Source organism: Carassius carassius, chromosome 5, assembly GCF_963082965.1.
Source record: "Carassius carassius chromosome 5, fCarCar2.1, whole genome shotgun sequence".
Classification (NCBI taxonomy): Eukaryota; Metazoa; Chordata; class Actinopteri; order Cypriniformes; family Cyprinidae; genus Carassius; species Carassius carassius.
In genome coordinates this window covers 39375698-39396423 of record NC_081759.1, presented here as the reverse complement: position 1 = coordinate 39396423, position 20726 = coordinate 39375698, and the positions used below count along the sequence as shown (strand labels likewise).

General features: G+C 40.1%; 1 protein-coding gene across 4 annotated transcripts in view; it reads right to left on the bottom strand.

Annotated features, from left to right (window-relative positions):
- Positions 1–4581: 4581 nt before the first annotated feature.
- LOC132141599 (transmembrane protein 132C-like) overlaps positions 4582–20726 on the bottom strand; it is a 204609-nt gene continuing 188464 nt past the window's right edge. Inside the window, exons 6-10 of one of the 4 annotated variants that reach the window (XM_059551266.1) lie at positions 18762–18839; positions 16707–16912; positions 14771–15044; positions 10326–10517; positions 4582–7613 (exon numbers count right to left, since the gene is read on the bottom strand). In XM_059551266.1, coding sequence (XP_059407249.1) covers positions 6432–7613; positions 10326–10517; positions 14771–15044; positions 16707–16912; positions 18762–18839 — 1932 coding nt within the window. In that variant the 3' untranslated portion in view covers positions 4582–6431. The remainder of the gene's footprint in view (positions 7614–10325; positions 10518–14770; positions 15045–16706; positions 16913–18761; positions 18840–20726) is intronic. The other 3 variants (XM_059551269.1, XM_059551268.1, XM_059551267.1) reach the window with 3 other exon arrangements.

Sequence of the window (20726 nt, the reverse complement as noted above, 5' to 3'; positions counted from 1 at the left end):
TAGATCTCCACACACACACACACACACTAGAGAGTGAATAAGCAGGGCTCTGTGCGTTCAGCTCACAGGAGAGGTAATGGAGCATGAGATACAGGGGACAGACAGAGAATGAGAGAGCCTGAAACACTGCACTTTATGATGTCTGCTAACGGCACTCTGCTAGCAAAAGAAGTGACCTGAGTCTCAGTTTTTATAATATGCTCTTCATTCGGTTAAACATCATAAGCAAAATATGACCCACATCTCGGGTGAGTTATGGATTTGGAAAGGGTCATTAGGTAGGGAAAAATTTATAACTGAGATTTTTTAACTACAAACAGTGGGATCAAACTATTTAAGACTAGTCAAAAAAATCTATTTGGCTTTTTTATTCATTACAAATATGTAACATATTATAATTTTTGCTGAATGAAATCTTACTAAATTGGGATACTGTTACCAAACCTATTGCCTGTTTTGCTCTAGTACTATACATAACACGTTTTCCACAACATGATCTGCAGTTTTGCTTTTTAAACCATTTGTAAGGTGAAGAAGTATTTTATTATCCCTTAATCACTTCCTTTGTTCTCAGTCTTCCTTTGAACCAGGTTAAGTCTTGGGCATTTGTTTTAGTTTTTTTACATTCATGAATGATTCCCGAGATGTTATTGTCTTATCCTGATTTCAAGGTTTATAGCCAGTGACAGAGGAAGATGAAAAAATGATTCAGATGATTTCTATATGTGGGATTTACTACATTCAAATAGCATCAGAAAACATTTGGCCACCCTGAAAGAATCCTGGCCACATGTGAAACAGCATGCTACTGTTGATCCAGTTTATGGACATAGGGCAAAATTCATAATTATGAACAAAGGTCCATGTTCCTCCAAACACATTTTATGGTTCAGTATACACTTCTTAAGAAAGGAGCAGAAAGAATTTTACTCCATCAGTTTTACATTGGAATGTCAAGGGTGCTTGAAATTGCAGCACTGCAAATGATCAAGCTGATGTTCTGAGAAACAACACTGTTCAAAGTGCAGCACAAAAACATACTCTACAAGAGTGGTTCTTAACTGCTGAGGTTGCAACTCAAAAAATAGGTCGTGGGTCTATTCTAACTGGGTCGCAGACAGCAATGAAAAACAATGCAAAATGTTAATAATAAAATCTAAGCGTGTAATCATGCATAGTTTGGATACTACAAATCGATCTGTTTTTGTTTACTGTAGCATGATAATAAATTCTGGTACTCTACTGGGTCACCATTTGATGTCCAATATAAAACTAAGCTGGAGCCTTAAATAAAGTGCATTTATTTTAGAGAGAAAAAAAAGTGAAGTTCTGGCTCTGGGCACTGCCTTTCCTCTCATGGAGATGTATTGCTTTAATATTCTGTGAAGCATCATTTACAGGCAAAGGCTCTAGTGTGGTCATTCACAGGTAAGGTGCTTGTTTAACTGAGGGCAGATTGGTCTGTTCCACTTTAGCAGTGCGACGTTTATGACAAACACATACACACACACATTTGTGATGACTCACAGCAATAAAGCAAAACACTCACACTTACAACTTAAAGCACAGCAGTGACAGCAAGCAGTAATGAATGCGGAATGAAAACGAAATGTCATCTAAAGACACAGGCCACTTCCCATTGGCTTTGCCAAACACAGCCATTTTTCTTGTTAATGTAGCATGTCGAATTTGTAACGCAACGGCATGAAAATGAAAGGTTGCATGTCTCACTTGGTTGGCAATATGTATTTGATACCAGCAGTAAATCAATGCCCTGTGCAGAAACACATGTTAATGGAAGCCACTAAATTGGAATAGAATTTGTTTAGGGAAAAAAAAAGTGAGAGAGAGAGAGCAAGAGACAGCTAGAAAAACTAAGCCATCTGTTTTATGTCACTGGAAAATGAGACGATTTAAAAGGAAAAAGAGATGTGTGAGGGGAAGCTAATTTTCCATTTTGAATCACTTAAAAAGCTCTTTAAAAGAACAGGATGGTCCAACTGATTAAAATGGAGGTTTTCAATCTTTACAGAGCCATGATTCCAAGCCTGACTCTCAACCAACCAAACACACACACACACACACACATATACATATATATATATATATATATATATATATATATATATATATACATACACACACATATATAAGCCTATCAGATATTAAAATATACAATATTGTTCATTTATTGTTGAACTTTATTTAATTGAATTTATTTTTATATGTAATAAATTCTACTTTATGTATGTTCTGCAGCATACTTGGGAATGTCAGTGCACAGCATTTTGTTTTATGTACCCAAAATAATGTAATATTCTGTGAAAGCCCCCTTGACTAAATGACAGACATCTATTTGGTAAAACAATCATAATACAGCCGTTTACGTTTTGTCTGTGCTAAAACAGCAGCATAATGACAGTTCCATCTTTTCTGAGAAAATGGGTCCCTATTTCAAAAAATGACTTTGAAGTCCAAGTGGAAGATAGTGGGGTTCATTATAGAGTATTTTTGTGCCATCTTTTGTTGAAACAGTCCAAATATATTGTGTACAGTGGTTTACATCGCACCCAATTTTGGTGCACACAAACTTTACCTTTTTGCTAAAGGTATGTCTGTTGTGCACCGTCCAAAACTTTAGTCATTGGTGTACGCCAAAGCTTCTCTCCTCACACTGAAATATAAAAAAGACATCGAACTTCAGACTATATATATGCAAATATATGACAAATTGACTGAATCCTGGAAACAATATTTGTAATTGTAGCTGGTATACAGCTACAGATATTTTAAATATTTAGTGATCAAAGGAGAGATTAATCACGTGTTTTACTTAAAGCAACCAGGGTTTTTTTTAATACCTTGAAATATCTTTCAAAATCATTATGATGGTACACCAACTTCTAACGTGGCATAAGGCTTCGGTTTCTATCCCTCGTTCCTCCAAACGGTTGCTCTGGGAGTGTGTTAGTTTGATGTGCCTGCTATGGAATTCCACCAAAAAGGCGGATTGCTTTATGGCAGCAACAACTGCATGTGCACAGTCAGTAATTGGGACAGTGTTGTATTTATGCCAGTAAATTCCGCATAATTAACTGTAAGGTGCTCCAAATAGCAAAAATATAAAAAACTTCATTCAGCTGCTTTAACACTGATCAGGAGCTAAATTTAGTTCGTTGGTAATGTTTGGGTATTTCGTAGGTGGACAATTCTAAAATCTGATACAGGTTTACAAATTATATGATAAAAAAATAGCTAGCTAATGACAGAAAAGTTGAAACCAACAGGAAACAAAAGAAACAAAATCCATGTCAGTAGGCAACATCTTTAATGAGAAAGCATGTACACAATGAGGGTCATACTGAACAAATACCAGCAAAGGGACGTTAACGGATGTCGGTACTTCCGTAAAATGAAAACGTAGGGCATTGCAGGTGTTCCAGTATTCTTTCTGCTTTTCGATCTGTATATTTGTACAAAATCATGGCGTCTTCGAGTGCTAAAATGTATTTATATGAAAATATAGATTTGTGTACATGGACACGAAGCAGTTTTATCGGACGAAACATGTTTATATGAAAACATGGAATCATATAGCAGGATACAACATGGTTTATGAGAAGATGCACACTATGAGCATTTAGGAACAGATTATCTGAAAACACATCAGAATATCAAGAAACGAATGACTGTGGAATAAAGATGAGTTCATGTTCTCCATCTTGAGTCATCAGACATTGTGACACTGCATCTAAGGCCTCATGTGGATGGTGAACGAAGAGCGTTATTGTTACAATCCAGTATATTATTCTGGTTGAAGAGGTGTCAGCGATGGCCTTGGCAAACACATGAGCTCAATATCTCTCTCTCACATTCTATTATATGGTTTCTCCATAATTTACAGTCACAACCGACAATAAACTGGATAGTGCTTAAACCAAGAAACTTAATAAGAAAACAGTCGTTCTGCTGTACCAAGAGTCAAGGCCAGAATGAAATGAAACTTCAAACAGTAAAAGTCAATCCAATCCCATAAGGACATCTAGAAAACAAGACATCCTGTCACTCCACCTCAGACTAAATGAGGTATGTATGTTTATAAAAGAAAAAAAAAAGAGTTCAAAATCACCTCCCTTTACTTGTGGCTACTGGAATGAAGTTGTGTTTTTGTTTCAAACTGCCGTTGTCCTTTAAAACGACTGACAAAATCTTTAAACATTTCAGTTTCAGTGTATCTTTAAGCATTTATGTCATATTAATGAATTCAAATGCTGCTTATGACAAATCATAATTTCAATAGGAGAGAGCAGGTTTAAATGTAATAATAATAATATTAATGGACAGTTTTATCAACAGACACGCAAAAAGTTAAAAGGTAAGATACAGTTAAAACAGTTAAAAGTCTTTTCTCGCATTTCATATAACTGATAACAAAAGAAAATGTATATAAAAACTACATTTAAAAAAGAATGAATTGGTTTTTAATAAATTAAATATTAATATTATAAATATTAATTTTTTTTTTTTTTTTTATTAATTTAAAAATGAATACATATTTTTTAGCAACTGAGATGCCACATGGAATAATTGTGTTCCAAAAATATTTTATTGGAAAATGGTCAAAAAAAAGGAAAAAAAAACGAATACATTTATATAAATACTTTCCAATTACAATTAAATCTGCTCTACCCTACTTCACAGATTTAACTAAATCAAACACCTTTGAAACAAACAGAAATAATCTATTAAAGGAAAAGACCGAACCCTGTGTAAATGTGGAGTCTGATATTCTGACAAAACCAATGACATGTCTTAACATATTAAAGCCTATCTTTTTTATTCCTTCAGGGGAAATCAGATTTGAACAAAATATGATACACTCAAACGGCCTCATGACTCTGTGTCGATTGTGAAAACGTAGGCAACAGCCTGTTTGCAGTGTCCACAAGAAAGTTTCAATCATTTTATTTACATCCTATCTCATATTACACTTACAAATAAATATTGCATTCTTACAACCTACATTTGAATATTACCACTGTTCATCTGTGAGCGTATTTTCACCTGAGCTTTCAAAGAGAAGGTTTCCACATCGGTCCTTCCCTACAACTCTTCAGTAATATAAACAACAAGAATTCAAGGAGCTGGGTAAATGCTAGGGTTAGTGAGGCAGAAATAGAAAGTTGCTTTAAAACCTATAGGACATGTAAAAACCATGGGCAGGTGCTCCAGCCATGTAAAAAGGGGGTAAACGATGTACATTTCACCTCAATAAAAAGAGAAACATTCATACATTTTCCATAGTGGAGAGTAATAGACCATATCTACTCTTGTATATTTTCCTATCACAGCAATCATATGGTTTTATAACAAACACAACTCAAATTTGTGGGCTTGTATTTCTACACTGTCCGTCCCATGTTCAACATCGCATCTGTCAGGTTGAAGGTCTGGATCAGTTGCTGTAAGGACAGTCAGCAAATCAGCTGAGGGTCGCTCTATGCACTTTCTGTATTATTCTTATTGTGCAAATGAACAACCCCCCGATGGGACTCAAAAGAAGTCCTCAGTCTTTTTTATCCCACATTCACTTGATCAAATGAACAGTGCATGAGGAGTCTTTTTATTCACATGTTGCTTTTCATCATTGATGTCTTGTGTTTTTCTCCCAGAGGAGAGATGGAGAGGGAGGACTCCTTAAATAGTGTGTGTGCAGATACAGCTGGTACAGACTCCAGCCAGGGGGAATCCCACACATCCTTGTACCCCAGGTCTCTTGGAATTCAGGCAGGACGGACAGACAGTACAAAATGAGCGAAAACAAAAAAACAAACACAGACCTGGATCTGGGCTGGGCTGGGTGCATTGAGGCGCTGTTTTGGTCTAGTTACATACTAATCTAAAAAACTAAGAAAAACCTGGGATTATCTCAAAAAATAAGATCTGTTGTAAACGTCCCAATGATTAGAATCAAGAAAAATCAAAACACTAAATTACATTAGCGATAACAACTCCTGTTTATCAACTTCCATGGACTGTGATTTTCTGTACAGCTGTCAAGTTTCCCTTCTTTCTTTCTCTCGCTGGTCTTGTTTGGGCTTGTTTATTCGGGATGTCGGTAACTGGCATTCTGTCCCTGTGCTAGCCAGTTGGCAGCTGCTCCCTCTGTGCCACCTGGACCGTTCGGTGGAGCCAGTACGAACGTGCCAGTCTCTTTTCACCCGTTTCCCCTTTTCGTGAATTTCCTACTTAACTCGAGACTCCCAAAGGATTTTATTTCTTCCTGCTCTCTGCTTGCGTCCACTTTCGATTCTTTAATAATTCCTCCCTCCCTGTCTCCCTGCATTCCCCCAACAGTGCAAAGGCATTTCTGGTGAGTTTTTGTGTGTCCGCCCTCTACCTTTCCCTTTCTTTCGTTCTCTTCCCGGCTCCTACAGATTGTCTTGCAGTCTCTCCATGTAGCTCCTGAGCTCGGCTGACTGCCCCAGGTCCATGTCTTGACAGACCCACTTGATGTCATCTTCATTCCCAATAAGGATAGAGTTGGTGTACGGCCCGCCTTCGTCTGGTAGTACGGTGGCAAAGGAAGTAAACTTCACCCTTTTGCGCTTGGCAGCGCTGGGAGAGTTGTTAAGGGGCTCGATTTTTCCACTGGGGTCATTTCCCAAACAAGACCGTGGATCAGAGTGCACTTGGGGGATGCCACGTCCACTTTTCTGAACACCGCTCCCGTTGAGGAGGTACTTGCTCTCCTCGCACCCTTCGTTGCGATCTATCGCGGTAGTGCACTCATCGTTGTGTGCCAGTGGCCCGTGATCTCCGTGATGATCCATCAGGTCTGCTTCGTTACCTAGCCACACCCAGTCGTGGGCATGGTTCATGTTGCCCTGCTCCAGTACAGGAAGCTCTTTGTGGCGGTAGCGGAAGGCAAAGCTGACACAGTTGATGAGGAAGACGAGGATAGCAAGGCAGAAGACTCCAAGCAGGGCATACATGCCAATTTCCAGATCTGACAGACCTCTCGGAGCCTGAGTCAAGTCGCTGTCTGCACCGCCAGGTAGGTCCACCTGTGCTGGGAAACTGGTATAGTCCACAGGGTTGTTGTTTTGCCCCCCACCCTGCTTGCTGCCCCCGGAACGACTGGTTAGTGGAGTCTTTGCGGTTGTGCTGACCTTCTTTAGAACCAACTCTTCTCGTTCCACCCCGGTGTTGGTGTATTTCCAGCTATCCCCTCCACTTGTTTTATCCACTTCTAGAAGCTTATGTTTCTGTTCGTTTGTGCTGTTGTCCAGACTGTTCTCCTGAGTTCCACTCCTCTGCTCCAGGTCATTCTGTCCGAACTTCACCTGTACGTTTCCTATCCCCATCGCCAAAATGCTCTTTCTCTTGGATTTCTGGCAGGTTTCTGAGATCATCATCTCCACGCGCAGTAGCGCTCCCTGCCCCTCGCCTTCTGCCACTACCACAGGCCAGCATTGGGACTGATCCTGATAGGTGGAGACCACGTTCTCATCCAGTGAGGTGATGGTTACAGTAAAATCTTTAGGGTCATAGATGTCAAGAGGAGTCACAGAGCCATCGCTGTACTGAATCCATGCACTGATAATGGCTTCCTGTAATATAACAAATAGAAGGTTAAGAATAGATGCGTGACCGCTTGCTTTTCATTGAATGAATCATTCTTTTGAGTCACGTTTCTATTGATTTGGTTGATCCAGTTCAGAATACCACTCACTTTGAATGACTTGTTTAAAAATCTGGTTCTTGGCTCAACGATCCAGTCACAGGTTAACAGTGGGTGAGAAGATAATCAGTGTCTTCAGCAAACATATATATAGTGCATGAGTCATATGAGCTGCTTCAATGATGAGTTTTGCATCCTTTTTGAAGCCTCAGTTTCCATTCATTGTAATTACATAGAAAAGCTTGACCAGTTCCCTCCAGTTAACCTCTGCACAGTCAGTCTGTGAGTCAGGCAACTACATTTGAGAACCAAATCAGTCTGATTTGTAAAGAAATGAATCACACAGTTTATTTTATTTTATTTTTTTACTGAAACCAAAGGATTTAGAAGATATGTCTCATGATTCACTTAGGAAAAAATGGCTGGTACAATTATTATTATTATTTTTTTTTTTACATATTTCTTCTTTTGTGTTATAATTTTGGAACAACATATGGCTGAGCAAATGGTGACCACATTTTTATTTTTGGTCTCCTTTTTAACAACAAACCCAAATTAGAGTAGCTACTGCAACATCATCCTTGGAGAATGAAGGATTATACTGTATTGTCAGAATGAGAATTTCTTCTCTGAAAACATTTGAAGTCCCTGAATATGTGAATTTAATAACAAGCTGCTTGTGATTGGAACTGAAATGACGTCTAATGGCAAGGCTGTCAAGGTTATTTCTCTTTATAAATTCACAATTTCCCATGATAAATACAGGAGCATTACAGATTAAGATTTACTTTAAAAAGACTCAGTAATTTATACTTTAAAAATAAAGGAAGAGGCAAATAAGTTGACATGCTTAAAGCAATAAACTTTCTTTTCACTTGACTGCAAGGAGAGAGTGAATGCCCAACCAGAAGTCCTGGTGCCTTTTTAGTACAGCCTCAAATCCATAAAACTGTTTCTGCTAAAACAAGCAATTCCTCCATTCCAGTCATCATTAACTATAGGGAAGCACAACTCAATGGTATTAAGGGGCTGAAAATAGTTCCTTTAAAGGGATAGTTCACTCAAATATTTTATTCTGTCATGGTTTGCTCATGCATGTTATCTAAACCTGTAAAACATCCTTGCAGAACACTCAAACCCGGTATGTTTTCATTGTATGGGAAAGAAAAGCATGTATAATTTTCAAAATTTCCAGAAGAAAGTTATACAGTTTGGAATGACACTTAAAAAATTGTATAAACGATGGCATCATTTTCATGTTTGAGTGAACTGTCCCTTTAAGACTAAAGTGTCAAGTTTTCAAGAAGCTCACAAAAATATCTGTAGCAGCACTTGCAGACTGTGCAAATTAATTTTAGCTTATCTAAACATGCAGTCATATATAATTTAAGAAATACTAAATACTATGCTACGAAAGAGAGAGAGGTAATTATAGGATATGGATTATAATTATATAGGATGTAGAATTTCTGGAGTTAATCACAAATGCTAAAGAGACTGAAAACACAAACTGCAGATCACACCGTATCAAAAATAGTGTACAAGAACAGCCTCCAGATATGTGGCCACCTTGATTTTGGCAGCTTCTTCAATTGAGACAAAAAGCGTTTTTCTTAATATCCGTAATTGCCAATAACTCCAAATGAGACTCTTGCAGTGTTTTCCCACCCACTCTCATTCACTCATAGTTAACCTTGGGCCCTGTGCGTGGGAAAACGCTGGCAGAAGCCAGGGAAAGCATTCAGATTTTTAGCAGAGCCGCTATTTTAGATACTTTAATCAGATGATTCCAAACAGCACTGTAGGGGGAAGGAGAATATTAGAGCTACTCGCAGCTCAGTTATAATCACGCCTGCCAAAATGAGCGCCGGTGCCTCTAGTGAGGGGCCATTGGTTAATAGAGCAAACAGAGGCTAGAACATTTTGCAGAACCTGTTTGCATACTGGATTATTTCCGCAGTGGTATCTGTACTGTTGGCAGGGCAGACTGTGGATGGTTGATAGGTGTGCTTTTTATGATGCCTGGTTTAAAATGTTGCACTGTCAGGAAAGTATGTGAAAGATTGTTCCTTTTTCGAGTATTTTAGTCTCTATATTTACTCTCTAATATCTCTCACTCTCTCTTTAGCCACAGACTCTGAAAAAAAGTCTTTCAACCAGGTAGTAAAAAAATGAAAATGTATTCTAAAGTGCCACAATATTAGTAACTATTTCTGATTGGATCTTTGCATGTGAATGCTTCTGTTAATCAGTGGGTTTCCTTGCAGCTGTTTAAGCTTTAAAAGTCTTCTTCAATGTTTTGACAAATTCAGGGAAGTCTCAATTTTTGGTTGTATTCACCTTATTTTTTCAACAAATAATTGGGAACCGCCATTTGTAACTTGAAAGTGCGCAGGGGTCCTGGTGTTAATGTTTTAGAGCTATGCTGTCAATTCACAGTGGCATTAGCTTTTATTTCTGAAATCATCAAGACTGCAATTCACTACAGCCTAAACCTCTAGTTCTAGCCAATTTAAAGTAGCCCCAATGCCTAAAGCAGCATCAGCATCTAGTTTTAAAATGTAACAGCCTATATTATTTTTTTTCTATGATATATAGTAGTAACATAAGTATTCTGTTGTCCATTTCTCAAGGCTCTCACCTGTTTGGGTGTGTGCAACAGGTCCTGAGCAGTGGTTGTGATGTAGAAGGCTCTGTTGTTGGTGGAACTGGCCTGCAGTGAGAGACTCAAAGAGCCCACAAGCTGAACTCCCAGATCACTGATGGTCACTTTATCATCCACCACAGTGATGGTCTTCTCAGCCAGAATAGAGTCAGAAAAGGGGGATATCACCTGGGAAATACGAAAGCCAATCATCATATTGTTCAGATAAATGAACGTGTCATGCTATCTATCTATCTATCTATCTATCTATCTATGAAATGTACTAATTTTAAACAATTTCAATAAATATCTGAAAACTGTTTCCTGTCCCTTTTTCCATTATATAACATCTCCCATCCTTATAAAAGGCGAGGAGATACAAACTGACGTTTTGCAATTGCTTTATAATGGCAGACAGGCAGTATGACAGGTGCACAAAGAGCTCTCAGAATCAACATGTCATCGTCGAGCACCATATTCTGTTACCGTGGACACAAACTGTTGAGTGACACCATGAGGATTCCCGAACTGAGGGGAGGAAGGAAGGGGGGGGGGGGGACTAAAATGGCAGGAAATCAAAGGGGTTGAGGAAGCCTAAACGACAGGGAGAGAAACAACATAAAAAAATAACTGAAGACAATTCCATACAGACTAAAAACAAACTCAAAACCACATGCGAGGTCTTATATAACCATCACAAATTTGGACCAACATATGAAACATGGTAAAGTGCAAATGGAGACAGACAGACATGAAAAACCACACATCCAGAGGAAATGAACATAAACACACAAGGACCTCTTAGTCGACGGGTTTCTAACAGAACGCATGACTCTTGGATGAGTATTCAACACCGCTGAGATTTTAACACCTGTAGACAAACAAGCTTGTTATCACTCAGATGCAATAACATCTTCGCAATGAGGGGTGAATATTTCCGGTGTGTTTGACAAAGGAGGTGTTACTATTGCTCAGGTTCTTTCTTTGTTTGTCACCGGTCTATAATTGTGTGCCGGCTTCATTTAAAACTGAGCTGCTCACCAAACAGATGCAGTCAAAGAAACTGGCTATGAATAAATTAGGAATGAGTTTGATTCCCAGGGAATGCATATATTGTACTGTTGTAATGTACATATTGAAAGCAATGTAAGATGGTTAGGAAAAATGTTTCTACAAGATGTATAAAAGCAAAACTGGATGGATGGATGGATAGATAGATAGATAAATAAACATTAAAACAGCAAATGACATAGCATGCCCAAAGTATTTCAGGTTTTACATATTTTGTCCCATGATTGTTTGTTTTATTTTATTATTTCTTAAATAAAGTATCCCACGAGCCCCGCACGCCGACCCCGGTCTCCTTCCTCTTTATAAGACTGAACTTACCACACTGGTGCCGAAACCCGTGAGGAAGGAGAACGATTCCGCCATGCAGACTCTGTCAGGACCATCGACATCGCCGTTTGCGGACATCATAACATCGCTCGCGGGCCTGCATCAGGAACACCACAAAGCCCTGCTGGATCTGCGGGCTGACCATGAACACCGGTTCCAGGCCATGATGCAGGCCCAGCAGGAGGGCCGCGAGCTATTCCGGAGCTTGCTGGACTGGGAGGGTCGGATGAGGTCGCCTCCCCCAGAGCCGGCCTCCCCCAGAGCCGGCCCCACCCCCCACATGCCGCTCACGAAGATGGGGCCAACAGATGACCCAGAGGCATTCCTAGACCTCTTCGAAAGAACGGCTGAGGCATGTGGGTGGCCGATGGACAGCTGGCCCGTCCGGGTGATCCCACTGCTGTCGGGGGAGGCCCAGAAGGCTGCACAACAACTGCTCGTCCCGAACTTCCTGGTCTATGCCGACCTTAGAAGAGCCATCCTCCAGAGGGTCGGCCTCAGCCCCGAACAACACCTTCAGCGCTTCCGGTCGCTGGAACTGACCATCCAACTGGCAGAGGATCAGCTGGCGGCGTGCTCCGGGGTCAGCGAGCCCCTTCCTTCTGTTTCTCTCTCTCTCTCTTCCCCTGTCTTCCCCTCCCCCCCTTCCCCGAAATCTGTCCCTCTCCCTAGGTCCCGTTGGGCGGGGTCACTGAGGCCCGCCCCCCGCTGGAGTAACAGTAAAATAAAAACTTGAAGAACAGTCTCACTGCTTTTTCTTTTCTTTTTCTTTCTTTGTGGGCGTATTCAAGCCGCGCGCTTCAGTTTGAATCTGAATAGAGCGTGGTCACATTAGATATAATGAAGGGAGACGTGAAAAACGGACATCGCGTTGTTTTCATATGGATTACTTTATCATAGAATATGTGTTTTCGGCGGCACTTGTTGAGTTTAAAAGTAGACATGTCAAGCTTTCTATAGATATCTCTCTCATGTCTCTTCGTTGAGTATTCACGGAGTTACAGTTCATTTTAATGAAGTGTTTGTAAATGGAAGATCAGCGCAGACAAAGGCTGCAGACAGCACACCTTGTTTGTTATCTTTATTTTATAAGTGCACAAAGTTTTGTTGTTATTATGTCTGTATCCCAAAAAAAGTAGACCCTTTACAGATTCGATTGATGTATTGCTCTTATCTGTACGATTAAAACTGAAAGTGTAATTTAAGTTCTTTTCGGGGTTATCAGGAGGAAATGACTCATAACGTGTATCCGCGTTAATCGACTCCAGAGGGTTAAAAACCATGATCCGGAAGTTTGTACAAGAAGACGTGAAAAATTGGGACCGTTGGCTAGAACCCCTCTTATTCGCTGTGCGCGAGGTCCCCCAAGCCTCCACAGGGTTTTCCCCCTTCGAGCTTCTTTACGGACGTCAGCCCCGGGAGGTGTTAGACGTCCTGAAAGAAACTTGGGAGGACGGACGCTCGGATAGCAAAAATGAAATTCAGTATGTCCTGGACCTGCGAGCAAAACTCCATACACTGGGGCGGCTCTCTATGGAGAATTTGCTTCAGGCCCAGGACAGACAAAGCCAGCTGTATAACCGGGGGACTAAGCTACGAGATTTTGCACGAGGAGATAAAGTGCTCGTATTACTGCCAACCTCTAGCTTCAAATTACTGGCCAAGTGGCAAGGACCCTTTGAGGTCACACGGCGGATAGGAGATCTCAATTATGAGGTAGTACAAACAGATAGAGGCGACTCACAGCAAATCTACCACCTCAACCTCCTTAAAAAATGGAGCGTGGAGGAGTCAGTGCTGCTAGCGACGGCAGTGAGTGGGGAGGAGGATCTCGGGCAAGAAGCGATTACTAAAGAGAAATCCCTCGCACTGGCCCTAGGAGGGGATCACCTGGTCGTACTGACCTGATTCAGCACCATATTGAGACAGAGCCGGGTGTCGTAGTTCGCAGCCGGCCATATAGATTGCCTGAACACAAGAAAAAAGTAGTTCAGACTGAATTAGAGGCCATGCTGGCGATGGGAGTAATCGAGGAGTCACACAGTGATTGGGCGAGCCCGATAGTTTTAGTGCCTAAAACGGACGGCTCGGTGCGGATTTGTGTAGACTATCGCAGGTTGAATGCAGTATCCAAATTTGATGCTTATCTAATGCCGCGGATTGACGAGTTGCTCGATCGGTTAGGTACGGCTCGCTTTTACTCGACATTGGACTTAACAAAGGGATATTGGCAGATCCCCTTATCTCCCATGTCCCATGAGTGCTGCGGCCCTATGCTGCATACGCCGTGGCCTACCTGGATGATATTATCATATATAGTGGGGACTGGCAGCGGCATATGGAGCATGTGAGGGCGGTCCTCAGGTTGCTGAGACGGGCAGGGCTAACGGCCAACCTGAAGAAGTGCGCAGTTGGGCGGGTGGAGGTAAAGTATATGGGCTTCCAATTGGGCCACGGGCAGGTGCGTCCCCAAATTGATAAGACGGCAGCAATTGTGACCTGCCCCAGGCCCAAGACCAAAAAGGAGGTGAGGCAGTTCTTGGGGCGGGTGGGATATTACAGGAGGTTTATTCCTCGTTATTCGGACCTCACCAGCCCGTTGACTGACCTCACTAAAAAGGAGGTACCAGATAAGGTCCAATGGACGGAGCCGTGCCAACAGGCCTTTACCCGAGTTAAGGCTGCCCTGTGTGGCACCACATGAAGGATACCAACCCGGTCTCCTTCCTCTTTATAAGACTGAACTTACCACAGTTATGATACACGGTATGATTTTTAGAATTAGACATTTAAAATAGAAAACATAATAAGGAGAATCAATAAATTATTAATGATTTCCTGACATTGTGTAAATATGTAAATCATGTAATCCCTGAAAACATAACAGCAGTCTGATAAAGTCTATCAGATAGATAGATAGATAGATAGATAGATAGATAGATAGATAGATAGATAGATAGATAGATAGATAGAAAGATAGATAGAAAGATAGATAGATAGATAGATAGATAGATAGATAGATAGATAGATAGATAGATATTTACCTGTATATTGGTGATCCCCGGGTCTCTTCCTACCAGCACCCTTCCATCAATTAGTCGGGCAATGCTTGTATCTTCCACTTTCAGGAAGTCCAGGACCATCTCTGTGATGTCAGCTGACCAATCAGAACCTAGCATGTGCACAAGCTCCCCACCAGTGCTAACTGGCTCGGCAACGAAGTGTGTGAGGACACGCACCAGAGCGTACTGATACTGCAAGGCACAGCCTCTGCCCTTCCTCTCATCCTCCTCATCATCCTCGCTGTCCCGTGTCGGCCTGGAAAACACAGAACACAGATTAGATAAGAAATCTACATGTTTAGTAGCTGCTGTATGATAATGAAGTGATGACATTATTTTAGCTGGTGACATTAAGAGCTTGGGCATAATTATTAAAAAAAATACTGAAATGCCATTATCACAGTGTAATGATAAACAACCTTCATATTCATCCGGAAGAAGGAGGCGGGAACCGGCGGACAATCAAAAACATTTTAATAACAAAATAAACACAAAACAGCGCACCAGCCCCTCACGGACGACTGGTGCGCATAAAATAAAACCAAAACACAACTAAAATCCCAGGCCTGGTCCTCTCTCGTCCTTCACTGTCGTCGCTCCAGTTTTATATCCTTCCATCTCCTCCATGGGCCTCGAGACCGGTGGGACGAACAGGTGTAGTTCATCTCCAATCACTCCCCCGGCCTCGCTCCCATGTCCCTCGGCCCCGCCCCACTCGTCACACACAGTATTCAATAAGGCACACAAATGGGTTGATTTGAGGTTGTTTTCTAAGTTGAAATAATGAGATACTAGTAATGAGATTGTAAGAAAAAATGATGAAATCAATTATAATAATGATTCTACGAATAATGAAATAGAAAGTCAGAATAACAATACATTCTTGTGCTTTATGGTTTCCTTAAAGGTATAGTTCAGTCAAAAATCATTTTCTCACCATCATGTCGTTCCAAACTGGTATGGCTTTTTTCTAATATAAAACTAAGAAACAAACTGATCTATAAAAGTGAACTGGTACAGTAGTTGTCGAGCTCCAAAAATTTTGAGAAAAACAACATAAAAGTACCAGAATAGTAGTCCAAATGGCCTGTACGCTAGACACTAGCTTTGTGTGAGGGAATTTAAATAATTATTCAATGAAAATCTGATGTCGCTCTCACTTCTCATTTTCACTCTTGCATAATGAATCACGCTATTTTTATGAAATCTTCTTTGGAGCATACACTTCAATGGCTTTCACTGTGTGGAAACTGTGAACATCTCCAAGGAGAAAGTTATACAGGTTTGGAACCAAATGAGACTGAGAAAATGCTGACAGAAACCACGTTTTAGCACATGACTTAATTCTCCAAATGTTACACTGAGGGCCAAGAAGAAAGCAATTATAAACATCTTTGGCAAAACTAAGCTTGTATATTTCAGTGCAGCTGGCTATCTGACTGATTAGAATCGAGGAAAAGAGTCTGATCTCCAGCCATTAGTGAGAGAGAGGGAGAGGGAGAGGGAGAGAGAGAGAGAGAGAGAGAGAGAGTGTGTGTTTGTGTGTGTGTGTGTGTGTGTGTGTGTGTGTGTGTGTGTGTGTGTGTGTGTGTGTGTGTGTGTGTGTGTGTGTGTGTGTGTGTGTGTGTGTGTGTGTGTTTTTGAGTGAGTGTGGTTCCTGGTGGTAACAGAGGTTTTGTTGTTGCAAGCAGAGGCAGAAATTGGCTAAATTGAAAAATGGTCAGACAGACTGAAGGCCAACAAGCAGAATTAAGCTGTGAAAAAACATATATATATATATGTGTAAAAAAAAAAAAAAAAAGGGAAAAACACACACCATGCACACAGTGTATACCATGAAAATGAAAGGGATTGTTATAGAACTCTGTGGCTGAACAAACATTGTGCCCTACCAGCTCAAACACAAAAACACACACACCTCTTGTTGGTGATGATGGGTACCCTCCATCCTTTAACTTGGCTGAGTTCGGCATCAGAGACGTCAATCTGCAGCGGTAACCGTGGCACCCAGACGGTGAGCTCTAATTGGCTGGTCAAATAGAGGTAGGTAAAGTTCACTTGAAGAGAGACATGCCCATTCTTCTCTTTCCCGTTCACCAGCACCTCATCACAGCCAAGAGACACCTGCAGTGCAAGAAACAGAAAGGTGAAGTGGAGGTGGATCGAACAGTTGTGATTGTTTTCTATGTTTTGTAATGGCTGTGGCATTTACTATGAACCTTCCCCTTGCACTAGCCACAATTACACTCATCTGAAGAGAGAGCACTTTTTTTCACAGAATTACGTGAAAACAAGGAAAATAGAGACGTGAGTGTTTCCCTTGTTAGTCTCCCTGTCTTTTGCCTGATCTTCCTTTTTTATTAGCTGGACTTTATTTCCTTCCCATCTTTTCTCTATATTTTGCCCTCTTTACTCTCTGTCGTGATTAATGGTGGTCTGTATCTGCTGGACATTTATGACACTTTGATGGGCTGTGTCTTTGTGACGTTGTCATAGTGAACAAAGCACCACCATTTTCCTACCGGTAAATCACACAGACACATACACACACACACACACACACACAAGCTCAAGCAGCGTGAAGCAGTCACATCTCACTATTACAGCTCAGGGTCACTGTGGGGGCAGACCGAAATTTGAAATGATCGCATGTGTGTGTCCACAGATCATGCAGTGCTCAAATCGCTCAAGCTTTTGTGCTTCGTCAGGTGCTTTTATTTCATAAACATGTTCCATAGTGTACTTCCTGGTAAAATTCATCACCTAACAGTGAAAGCAAGAGAGAACAAGAGCTGGAGAAGAAATAAGAGCGCTGAAGATAGATATTCAGAGCAGACCAGAACAGGTAACAATACTTTTTTTTTTAAATTAATTTAAGCAGCTATATTTTGCATTGCTCATTTCATAATGTTTGTTTACACTGCATGTTTAATAATTTTACTTACCATACACTGTAGTTTTGTACGTAAAAAAACGATTGCTTTATTGCTTTGATCTGTTTGTAGCCTACATAATTGCTAACCATTTACTGTTAACAACATGAAGCAATGAGTTCTTCATTGAGACATACCTGAAGGCTGCATGGCATTGCTACAGTGTAACTTCATTTTATATTTACATTAAGATTCCAGAAGTTGTTCCTTTATAGGCCTTTCAAAGAACTATTCAATAAAGAGTTGTAAGCCATGAACTAAGTAATTGGCTTTGCAATAAATCATAATATTATAGAGTTTGATTTTAATCAAAAGCGTACTTGAAAATCTGATATAAAGTCTGCAAAAGTCTGTTCTTTGTTTTATAAGGTAATGATTCTCTTGTTCCATTAAGCATTGTGAATGACAATCAAATATTACAAATTGACAATTACACAAGATTATTTCAAAATAAAGTATGTTTAAGCCATTTATCATAGATCACACAATTTCAAGAATGGGTTACCATACTTCGTCACGTCACTGGAAATTTCATTGACATCTGAAAACTTATTCCTAATCCTACACCATATTTGTAATACTCTGACGTACCCTTTTACACTAAACCAAATTATGAGGCAAATTATTTTGGAGAAAAAAAATGTCAAGAGGTCTAGGAATACTTGATCTGGGAATGCAAGGGAGAGAGAGAGAAAGAGATGGATAGAACTGCCATTCTACACAGACAAAGAACCTTTTAAAAGCAAGTCCAACTAAAATGAACCGTGATTCATTCAACACAGGCAATTAGAGTAAAATATGTTATAAAATGTCATTCCATCAAATTAAATGCACTCACAAACACACAAGCCCTGAGAGGATGTATAAGTCACCCCGTGCTGTGCATGTCTTTTATATAGGACGTAATGTTCCACAACACAATGATAGTTGATAAAAGGCACCCTACAGATGTGCTCAAGTTTTTTGTGTGTACGAGTGTGACCCTCGAAAGAGCAGTTACCCAGAATTCAGTGCAAGGACGCTACTCTCAATTTCTCTACCTTTGCTTCCATCTCTGTTCTTGCAATTTGCACTTTTTTCAATCCACCCATCTTTCTGATCATCTCCAGTGTTGTTCTCTGCAGGAGAAATGACTGTCAGGTCTGAGGACCGCAAGGCTAATGGCACAGGAAAATAGCTAAAGTGGCATGTGGCCATATCAGAACATCAAAAACATGACATGATAAAAACATTCTGGAAGCTTGGACACAGCATCCCACTTCTCCTCTGAGGCTGATAAGTGTATAAACAAACAAAGTTTATCCAAATAAGCAGCATATTAGACTGTTTGCATTGTATTGAAAAATTCAGTTATAACACTATATGAATCATGTTTTCTGTCAGGTTGAATCTATGTACTGTAATCGCAACACTGTAAAATGGAACTACAGATGCTTCAATAGATGGACAATTACAATTCAATATTCAAATAAATGCAGGAAAGAAAACCAATAACAAATCAGTATCCAAATACTGCAGTGGTAAAATTGTATACGCTCATCATTTTAACTATTAATAAAGATTTTAAGACTTTAAAGCTTTAATTTTAGTAGTTATTTTAGTAACGTATATTAGCAAAATATTAGCAGGTATTCCTTGACACTGGTCTTTTGTTCATTCTTCTACACCTGGTTTCTCAGTTTTCCTCCCGTCCTGCAGCTGATGCCGTATTATTTCATGACTTCAGAACGGACCTGTATAAACACTTCCCTTCGTCAAAGCCAAAGAGCTGAGCCATGGATTTGATGACACTGAAAAATCGATTTAATCTCTGTCTCTATTTTAAAGAGAGGGGGAGAGGAGACTGGGCAATGAGAGAGACAGAGAGAGAGAGAGAGAGAGAGAGAGAGATGAGGCCAGTGTTTCTTTGCGGAGAGGACCACTATAAAGAGAAAATTATGTCTCGACAAGAAAGGGCAAACAACCCCAAAACAATTGGAGGGTTTCTAATACCCTTTATAAAATGAAACAGGTTTTCCTCCATTTGGACCTTTAGGTCCTGATATTTGGAGAGAATTTAGAGAGAAACCCCTTTTGATTGAGAATAACATACTCATGGACGACTTTGAGCACCAACAAAACTCCTACACGCACACACAAAAAAAGGATATACATATATATATTTTTTTATACTACAGGGCCAATGAAGCTCAAATCTGATTGGCTGATGAACATTCTAAGGTGTGCAATTATTTTCAGGGAAAGCATGGGTAAAGTAGTTCCAGGCAGGTCTTAACCACATTACATGTCCATATCACTTCAAAACATTATTTCTGTAATCTTAAAACCACTTCAGCTGTTATTTAGATTTTTTGAGAATTAGGCATATGCAATATTGGACCCACCGGTGGGTCCCCAGAGTTGATGTGGTTAAAAGCCTACAACAGCAAAAGAACCAGAACCCACAACAACACAGACCAAGCAAATAAACATAGTAAACAATAGGATAAAAATGACTAATTATTTCCACAAAATTATGTTTTAAAGCAAATTATGTTCATGTTCACAATTTGCTACAAAAGTATCATTTTATATGAACCTCATCAGATTACAGAATCACTTTTGTATAAAAAAAGCCACAATTAAAGGAAACAATAGCATAGAAACAGTTTTTTTTGTAATAGAATAATAATTATTGAACTGTTCTTCATATATGTGGATTTATGACTTCGCTCATTTTGTTGATCTGCTCTCAGTTATACTTTTCTACCAGCAGAATGTTGCTTTTCCAGTTAGTTTTTTTTTCTCCATTTTAATTCATTCCACTCTTTCTGTTCTGTGTCTTTCTCCACTCTTTGCTCATCTCTGGAGTGATAAATCACAGATTATTTGGCTGACAATGCAAAACAGCGCCAGGTGCCACAATCCACCAATCCCATCATCCGCCCAGCTCGCAAATTACTCGGAAGAATTGGCACTTGCTTCTCTGCAGCGGTGAAGGAGGAGAAGAGAGAGACGGAGATTGG